This window comes from Microtus ochrogaster, chromosome 8, assembly GCF_000317375.1.
Source record: "Microtus ochrogaster isolate Prairie Vole_2 chromosome 8, MicOch1.0, whole genome shotgun sequence".
Classification (NCBI taxonomy): Eukaryota; Metazoa; Chordata; class Mammalia; order Rodentia; family Cricetidae; genus Microtus; species Microtus ochrogaster.
Window position 1 is genome coordinate 539,829 of NC_022015.1, and position 10,114 is coordinate 549,942.

The 10,114-nt window shown below is 48.4% G+C and overlaps 1 protein-coding gene across 3 annotated transcripts in view; it reads right to left on the bottom strand.

Annotated features, from left to right (window-relative positions):
- Positions 1-6,614: 6,614 nt before the first annotated feature.
- Positions 6,615-10,114, bottom strand: part of Stk33 (serine/threonine kinase 33) — a 174,632-nt gene continuing 171,132 nt past the window's right edge. For all 3 annotated transcript variants that reach the window (XM_026781111.1, XM_026781109.1, XM_026781110.1), the window contains one exon: positions 6,615-7,402. In XM_026781111.1, coding sequence (XP_026636912.1) covers positions 7,211-7,402 — 192 coding nt within the window. In that variant the 3' untranslated portion in view covers positions 6,615-7,210. The remainder of the gene's footprint in view (positions 7,403-10,114) is intronic.

The window sequence follows — 10,114 nt, forward strand, 5'->3', positions numbered from 1 at the left end:
AGGTCAAGAGTGCAGGAGTGTCTGCGCAGGAGAGAGCTACCATGACTGTCGTGTCGGAGGACAGGTGGCAGCAGAGGAACGACTTGCTCACCTGTGTGACTCCAGGGTGACATTCATCTGCCTCTGGAGAAAGGCAGGTCCCATCCCAGGAAGCAAGTCCCACAGGTGGGAATTCACAGGACAGGAGCAAACGTTCAGACAGGCCCCAGTTTGCAAATTTGAGTTTAGGAAAAAAAGATACGGTCTACTATTTTCTGATTTACTTTTGTGCGTATTTTATGTTCATATATGTTTCATTTTTATATATGTCTAAGGGTTGACTTCAGCCATCTTTTTTCTGCCGTTCTCAATCTGATTGTTTGAAACAGCTCTGGGGATCCCCTTGTCTTACCTGCCCAGAACTGGGTTTACAGATGCATGACTTCATGCACAGTTCTCAAATGGATAACGGGGATCTGAACTTGGGTCCTCGTGCTTGCCTGACAACTCAGTTTGACTTAGCAAATATCTGTCATTTATATTGCTTCCACAGAGCCTGGTCACCTTGCATTAGGAGTATGTAAAAAAAAAAAAGGCCACTCTGTCACTACCCAGCCAGCAACTAGTATGTCCTGTAGGTAAGGCACTCCTGACAAGATTAACATGAAATGGGGGCTCAGTAATGCCCTTGGTCAGGAGCCAGTGCGTAGAAAGCTGACATGAAATCGAGCTGGCCAGAGAGCTTAAGGTCTCAAATGAAGTTCTGTACTGTTGGGGGGAAGAATTGAGGCTAGCATCCACTGGAAGAAAATACTCACTTCAGTGATTGGGGAGCTTTGCCTCTGGGAGGCTTTTTCTCTCAAGGTTCTAAACTAGCAAGGAGGATAGTTGGTAAGAAGGGCCTTTCTTCACCTGGACCGCAGCAGAGGGATGGGCAGCACCAGAAGGCACTGCCATGCGTGGCTGCAGCTGCCCCTCCAGCAGATACCTCTATCTTGTACCATAAATGGTCATGAGGTGCAGACATCATGAGTGCCCCTGACCAAGGGGACAGCAGAGAGCCAGGGAGCAGAGGCGTTTATGAACCATCCCTGTAGGTAACGCTTCATAAGTGTGTGGTCTTAAAGAAATTTCTTACTCTCCCCGTGTGTTGGTTGTTCCTCTGTGGAGATGATTACAGTTGTGCAGGCTTCGCAGGTCATTGAAAGTTAAGAGCTAACGCACGTGGAGTGGCATGCTGACTCTGGAGAGGCCTTTCAGACAGGACAGGTCGCTAACATCAAAAGAGCAGTATGATGGCTATTAACCAATGCAAGATCCATATGAGGACATGCACAAGTGTGTACAAAAAGACACAGCTGCCACAGATGTGCTCTGCGCCTAGCTCCTCCTCCTAAGCTCCATCTCCTACCTTTCATCACTCCTCAACGACAGAGTCCGAATCCACAGGAGAACTAATCCACTCATTAGGTCAGAGCACTTGTGAGCAAGCTGTCTCTGGAGATGGCCCCAGACATACCCAGAAAAGTGTTTACTAATCCCCTAAGTAATTCTTTTTTTTAAAGATTTAAAAATATTATGTGCCTGTGTCTGTGAATGCAGGTGCCCGCTGAAGCTGCAGTCACAGCAATTGTGAGCCACCGGTGTCGGGAATCAAACCAGGGCCTGAGCAAGACCAGTATGTACCCTTTAGTATCTGAGCCATCTATCCAGTCCTCAGGATCTACTCATTTAGTCCTCACGGTATGTGGCCCTCATAACAATTCCAGGAAGTAGATACCACCATGGCTTCCGTTGTGCAGGTGACAGATGGCAAGTGTGAGGGTTAATATCTGTTGTCAACTTGAGAATCTAGAATCACTAGGGTAACAGCTCTGGGCACACCTGTGAGCATAGTCTAGATTAGGCTGAGGTGTGTGAAGACCCACCTTAACTTTGGGCTCTTAACCACCTAGCCACCTCCTCAAGTTAGCATTGTTAACTACCCCAAGTGGAGATGTCTGCACTGACGGTTGGATTGCCCCTGAGGTCATCCTCCAGGCCAGGACAGAACCTACTGTGTTTGCAGGGGCAGGGTGAGGGGGTAACCTCAGAAGACTTCACCCTTTCCCCAGGGTCTGGCTTCTATGTTTGGTACAGCTCTGGGCAGTACGTGCCAGGAAAGGAGGCTAGGCATCCTCCTAGTATCCCACTTTCTGCTTTGTGCTGCTGTTTAAAGTGAGGCTGACCATCGGGCAGAGGTGGGGGGACCCACCTTGCCTATGCCGCTGGAGGACTTAGGGAAATGCAGAGAACTGGCATAGCAAGTCACACACAAACGCAAGACAGCCACTCAATGTGGCTTTCGTTTGAAGAACAAAGCCAAAGAAAATTGGCTCACCAACGAGAATTAAGTGGTAACAATAAGCAGCACGGAAATCAAAATCAGTTCAAAACTGGCTCGCTCAGAAAATATGATTCTGAAGAGGAAATCTGAATTATGGGAGGCCTTTGAATGTGGTGTTTTAGTTGAAAAGGCTTTTGTAAGGGGATTTTAGTGCTCAGAGAAAGAGAGCTGGTGAAGCCCAGCCCAGGTGTCCATCTCACTGCAGGTCTCCTGGAGTCTCTCTGAAGGCAGTGCACATCCATGAGGGCTGTGTGTGTGTGTACATATGTATATCTGCACATAAATATGGAATCTAGCATCTAGGCCATTTTAGACCTCAGATTCACTGGCCTGACTCTAACTCTGACGACAGCACCCCTGTGTGCCTCCTCCAACCCCTGTGGCCACCCAGGTACATCATGTCTTCAGGAAGAATTCATCTGGGCTTTGTGCTTCCCACTTTTCCGTAATTTGGTAGGAGCCTGGCAACCAGGGATAAACTTGCCCTAGGTCAAGACCTACTGAGGGTGAACAATTGCAGTGTGGCTTATGTTGGGTCCCAGAAGGTGGGCGTGCACTTGAATGGGAAGAATATGGGGGAGCAGTTGCTTTATGAAGAACTGGGGAAGCTGCATCCTCAGTTCACGGCACTGGCCTCGCCCTGAGAGTATCCACCAGAAGCTTGCCTGTAAGAGAGTGCCAGGAGGGGCCTGGAACATCAAAAGAGACATGGACAAAGCCCTACAGGAGGGACATAGGCAGGGGTAGGAGAGGTACCAATGTCTGGATCGCCAAACATCCTCCCTCTGATCTGTTGACTCCTACAATTCAGGGGGCAGGGGAGTCCAACACTGCTGTCCCTAAAAGTCAGCGGAGACGGCAAAGCAGGGAGGACATTTTGGAAGGACAGGCAGAGGACAACTGTTCAGTGACCTTCCTTCTTCTCTGACAAAATGCCTGATAAGAAGAAAAGAGGAGGCTTGTTCTGGCTTCTGGCGTATAGCTCAAGAAAAGACAAATCACCTGAGCAAGGGACGGCACGTGGCAGGGAAGGGAGACTGACTTGACAGCCTGCCTCTGCGGTCGAACAGGAGACCTGCCCTGAGTGACCCACTTCCTGCAGCAAGGCTTCACAACCTAAAGATGCTACAACAAACAGCACTGGCAGCCAAGGGCCGGAAGGTTCAAACACTTGTCACTTGTGGGATATTTCCTATTCAAACCACACCACCAGCCCAGGGTCATTTCCCAGAGGCCACAGCTCCTTGGCCTCCAGCCAAGTGCAGCCTTTATAAGACAACTGCTCTGGCCAATTTCAAAGCCAGGCTTCCTGCTGGGAATACCTGTTTGAACAAAGCCTTTATTGTCTGTTCCAGCAGCAGGGCCGGAATTTAAAAAGCTTCATTTTCAAGACTGACTGGCTTTGGTCTGTCCAACCTGGAACTTACATTTTAAGAGTCAAATAGAATTATTTAAACAAAGTATTTCTATGATAAGCACATAGTGCTTTTTTTTTTAATACGCTGCCCCCTCCCAACATTTCCAATAAGAAACCAAGGCCCATTTTGTGACTAGCTCTTAAAACCCAGTTTCTCTCAGTTTCTATTTGCCTGCTCTTTGTCTCTTTGGCCTGTCTGGTTTTACTTGTGAACAGGCTGAGGAGGGGGCTCATCTGATGTCACCTGGCCCAGAGGACACACTGTCCTTGAGCAGTGTTCCAACCTCTGACTTCTGCTTCCCGGCTTGACAGGGTCACACGCTGGCGTCTGGTTTCATAGACGACCCACTCTCCCGTGTCCCTCTTTCCTAAGCCCCTTCTCTGACAGCAGCTTCCTCTATGGGCTGCGTGGGCCCCCAGCTCCAGGCCTGCACTCCTCTCTGCTCATCTCGGCCCCAAGATGCCATTCAAGGGGGAGCGATGGTCGGTATCTGCTCTCTGGGAAATCACACACATTCTGTACTGTCCCTAGGCCGAGGGTGCCCCTCCAGGTGACAGCCAAATTTAGTTCTCCATGCCACAGTGCCCAGGAGGTGTCCAAGAGGTTGATGTTGATCCTGAGAGGTGGCCTACTGGTTACAGGAACCCTGTAGGACAGGAAGGAACTGCTTGTCCACAATCGCGGAGGCAAATGCAGACAGAAAGGCCATGGAGCCCAGATGTGCAACAGGCCCATCACTGGAAATCAAGAAGGCAGATGGTCTACATGGCTTCCATGCACATGCATAAATAAATACAAAGCAGACACTCTCTCAAAAGAATGCACTACACTCTATCTCCATGTTCCACGTGAGTCAGACGGAGGTGTTTGATAGGCTAGCTTCTGCTGTTAGGGGGCTGACAGAATGTTTGTTACGACAGGAAGGAGACCACCAGCCTTGCCCGCTGTGTGATGGGAAAAGATACGAACACACTGGGCAGAATCAAATTTGCTCTTTTCCACAGGGAGACCAACTGACAGCTGGCCCTCCAGATACCCCCAGGTTCCTGGCTCATCCCATCAGGGGGACGTGCTCTCTACTTCTAGAGAATTCCCCAGGAAGAGCCATCCCCTGAGCTGTGAAGCCAGGGTCCTTCAGGGTGGACAAGGCCTGTTGCTCAAAGGCTACCTCACCAAACCCGATACTGCAAGCTCAGGAGATGGTGTATGGGCTCCTGTAGGACTGCAAATACAATGGCGAAAGCAAAGTGCTTGAAGAAGCTGAGTCAAGGTTGACATTGGGTGTCCTTTTCAATTGTTCTCCACTTCATTTTGTTTGTTGGTTTTGTTTTTATTTTATTTTTCTGTCTTTGTTTGTTTGTTTGAGATGGGGTCTCTCCGTAAAACCCTGGCTATCCTAGAACTCACTATGTAGACCAGACTGGACCAAATTCACAGAGATTCGCCTGCCTCTGCCTCCCAAATGCACCACCATGCCAGGGTTACAGTTTCGCTTTTGAAATTAGTTAATCTAGTGTGTGTATGTGTGTGAATATGTGGAGGGGCATACAATGACACACTGGTGAGGGAATCAGAGGACAGACTTCTGCCATGTGGAATGTTGAAATCAGGTTATCAATTTGGGCGGCAGCACCTTTATCAACTGAGCCATCCTGCTAGACCTCTACCAGACAAGGCCCCATAGTGGCCTCTTCTCCCCACGCTGGCTAGGCTGGCTGGCCAGCGAGCCCAGAGACCTCTACCAGACAAGGCCCCACAGTGGCCTCTTCTCCCCACGCTGGCTAGGCTGGCTGGCCAGCGAGCCCGGAGCCCTCCTGCTTCTCATCTCTTCAGCACTGGCATGACAGGTTAGTGTACCTGTGCTTGTTTTGTTTTGTTTTGAAGGTGGGAATAGCGAATCTGAGCTCAGGTCTCCACGCTTGTGTAACAAGCACCTTGTTGAAGGAGTCATTTCCCTAGCCATCAACTTCAATTTTAAATAAAACCCAGTTTCCATGGGGTGTGTTTGAATGGTGGTTTCCTCACGGGAGCTGTGCAAGCACTAAGAAAATACAGGCAGAGTGCTGCCGTGTGCTGGTTTGAAGGAGAACAGCCCCACAGTCCCCGCTGGTGGAACTGATTGACAAGGGTTAGGAGGCATGACCTTGTTGGAGGACTTGGTCACTGGGGGCAGGCTTTGATGTTTCAAAAGTCTCGTGCCTTTCCCAGTGTCTCTTTCTCTGCCTTCTGCTTGTAGATCAAGATGCAGCTCTCCACTGTTCCCGCTGCCCTGCCTTTGCTCGGTATCATGGGCTCTAACCCTCTGAAACTACAGGCTTCAAACCCACTTCCTGCCATACGCTGTCTTGGCAATGGTATCTTTCCACAGCAATTGAAAGGAACTAAGATGAAGGGTGACATGGCAATGTGATCTCTGGCCTGACTGACCACGGTGGGACTTTGTGAACTTGTAACAGGAGGTGCACGCCCCTCTTTTGCTTCTGAGTCAGTTTATAGGTGTGGTTCTTTTGGGGACAAACGGACAATCCTGTAGAATACGGGATAAAGCTGGGTTATTACTTTATAAAGATGAAACAAATTCAAGTTGCTTTTTAACTCTTTTTTTTGGGGGGGGGAGCTGAGAGAAGCATCTGCTTACCCTGTTTACCCTGCAGTTGCAGAGTTGTTAACCCCAGAGGTAGAGAGCCTCCGTTACCAGCTCATGACATGTTTCCTGTCCAGTCTCAAGAGACAACAGGCCAGCATTAGCTGTCTGGGAAGCATTCAGAGGACTTGCTAAAGTTGCCTCTCCTTAACTTAAAATGACATGCATGAAGACATCGGGGCTTGTTGATTTAATCAGTATGATGGGAGAATAGCAGCAAGCCAATGCAAGCAGTTACAAAATATCCTACTTTTCTATGTTTAAAGTAACTTGTCTTAAGCCATCTATAGCAACTAGAACCACAAGGACACTCGAGGGACTGCATCGCTTCTGCCACAGCGCCTGTGGCCATGACCATTTTATTAGTAATCATCTAATGACGTCTCCTAGTGCTGAGTGCTCATAATCATTAGAACCTCCATCACTGTATCTGGCCTCTTTTTTCCCTTATAAATAATTGTGCCTAAATATAAGAATTTGAGTAGAACTGAGCAAGTATGGCCCCAACCTTGCACTGAGAGCACTTGTCCCTTAACCCTGGAACCCTGGAGCTGGCGAGAGCTGCAGCCTGCCCCACGCACACCCACGCTGTCCTTCAGTGCCCCGTGCGGCTATGATGCTTTAGTAACTAGCTTCAATTTTAAACTGGTGTAACCCATGCAGGGCTAAGCAGAGCCAAAGGCTAAAAGCTCAGTACCCTGCTGTCCACTGTCCCCTCCTATCCCCTCCCTTCAGTACTGGAGGAGCGGTCTGGTCTTGCATTGAGCAGCATTGGGCAGAACCCTAGAGCTTCTTCTTGCCTCGCAAAAAGGAAGAGGTTTTCATGGTGCCCTTAGCCGCCACTGCCTGGTTCACAGTCCCGGAGCTCTTCTCGGGTTCTGCTTTGAGTTCGGCAGAAAGTAGTTTGCTGGATGTTGAGTTTGAGTAGCTCGTGTCAGCATCATCTACATCTAGTTTCTTGGCAGCAGTGGTGGGCTATGAATGAAAGAAAAGGCCGAGATTAATACTCAGATGTAAAAAAGTATGTACAGTAAGGGAAGGGAGTGGGAGACAACAGCGTCCCAGGAGACTGTGAGGCCGCGACATGCTCCAGAGCGTGGGCAACACTCATCAGTCTGTAAAGTTACAACTACGTGCCCCAAAGGCTCTTTTACCTCCTTCAAGAAAACCAAGGCATTTAGAGATTATAATGAAACCAAAGGGTTGCTTATCGCTCTGACATAGGAAATTTACTAAAGGAGAATGTCCACCTGGCCACCAAGGCTCTGTCCCGTTCCCTTTCTTCAGACTTGCTCACATGTACAGCGTGGTTATTCTTCGTAACAGGGGTACAAAGTTGCTGCTCTCAGCCTGCCCTCACACCATCAACCCCTTTCCTGCATTTTTCCCAGGGATAGGCTTCTTTTACTAGTCAAGCAGGCAGCTTTGTAGGTTTCTGCGAGTCTCAACTTCTCACTGGTCAAAGGGGTAAAACAACATTTGAATGCTCACTTCAAGGGGTGTTGGTAGGAATGAATTGAGGGGGTGGCCGAGAGTACTGCATGGGGCTACAGCAGGAAAGCACCGGTCAGAGGTGACCTGTGCTCTCAGGTCGTCCCACTCCGCAGGACAGGACGCAGCAGCCTGGATCCTGCAGTCCCGGGGACACGGGGCTCACTCTGACCTTAGGCTCATTTAAAGAGAGATCGTATTAATTAAGTGAAGGTGAGCCGAGAGTTGTAAAGAGCAGGGCCTGTCCCCGGAGACCTACAAAACAGGCCAGATCAAGCTTCCACTGCGCAGAATGACACGGGAAAGGGCACACGTGCAACAGTGTGATAGCAGAGCACTGCTTTCAAAGAGGGGAAGATCACACACGCTCTAGACAATTGCTCAGGGGTTCCTTGATCTTCCTGCCTTTAGGTTATGAAAATGTCTACTTATACATTTGTCTGATGAATACAAGTTCCTAGGGCTGCAGCAAAACTTCCAGACAGCTACACTCTGGTACCTGCATTTTAAGAAAGAGGTGTGTGGGAGGTGTCGATTGCAGGCAGCCCTGCAGAAGGCCTCCTCAGAATGTCCCTCGTGTCTGACTCTATAGGAGCAGAATGTCCCTCGTGTCTGACTCTATAGGAGCGGCTCTTGAGCAGAGAACGCTCTAAGAGTGTCCCGTACCTTGGAAAAATCGTGTGAAGTTTGAATTGGAAAAGGTCGTTTCCTCTACTCTTCTCCAAATATGCAAGTTGCCACCACTGAATTCTTTCCAAACCAGAAGATTAAAAAATCTTTCCAATTTGCTACAGGAGTTCCTGCACCTTGCTGAAAACTCACACCTTTAGCAGGGCACAAACACCGCTCTGACACTGGCCGGAGACCACGTGCTTTGCTGAGAATGGAATCCTTCTGGATCTTCAATTCATAAAATTTAACTAAATTTACACACAAATACTAGCCAAAGGTGAAGCCAAATGCAGCCCTCATCCCATTGGACATTCCTACATGGATACTGAGTAGTTAAGAAAATACCTTCCAATGTGTCCACTACAACATGGACATTCGTGTCTGGTTGAATGCTTCCATTCTTCAGTCTCCCAATTTTGTGATTTTTTTTTAAATTTACATTATTTATTTGTTGATTGTTTGATGAAGTAATTGATTGCATGTGTTGTGTGAACGTGTGCCATGGCACATGTGTGGAGGCCAGAGGACAACTTGTAGAAATCAGTTCCCTCCCTCCACCATGTGAGTTCCACAGATCAAACCTGGGTCATCATATCTGGCCGGAAGAGCCTTTACCTGCTGTGGTTGTTTGAAAGAAAATCCCCCCCCCCCAAAGAGAGTGTGTGGCCTTGGGGAGTAGGTGTGGTCTTGTGGAGAAAGTGTTTCACTTTGGGGGCGGGCATTGAGGTCTCTTTTGCTCAAGCTTCGCTCAGTGGACGCTGAGTCCACTTCCTACTGCCATCAAGATACAGTACTCTCAACTCCTTCTCCAGCACCTCATCTGCCTGCATGCTGCCGTGTCCCGCCACGATGATAGTGGGCTGGACCTCTGAAGCTCCAAGCCACCATGTCAATTAAATGTTTTCCTTTATAAGAGCTGCCATGGTCATGGTGTCTCTTCACAGCAATAGAAACCCTAGTTAGACAGCTGCTGGCCACCTAACTGCCCCCCCCTGCAACTTTCAATGGATCTGACTCAGAGGCCACAGGCACCAGGAGGAAACACTATTTCACATTCTCAGATTCAACTCCATATGCTCTAGAACTTTCTTTTTGAAGATAGTATCTCAATGTAGTTTTGGGAATTTTATGAAAAAAATGTGGTAGGAGAAATGAAACAGCTGAGATGTCTAGTTGCTTTTGATGTAGAAGCAGGATATGTCTGTTTCCTTATGTAGCAAGATGAGGAAAATTACATCCCTTAACCACATGAGTTGATTTACAACTTTAGTGGTCTTTAAAAAGTATATACTCATGGTTTAATAAACATCACTTCTTTGCCTCCCAGTTAACTCAAACCCAGCCTCATAAAACACAACCAATGCTGTCCATTTACAGTGTACATCTTCTCTGAATTGTACAACTGAATTCCAGTTTCAGTGTTGTCACTTCTATGGGGAGTGGGTCAAAACTCCCCATGCCTCAGCCCATTTCATCCCCAGCTCTCTTTCACCCTTTCACACAAATGGTGGCGCAGTGCACACA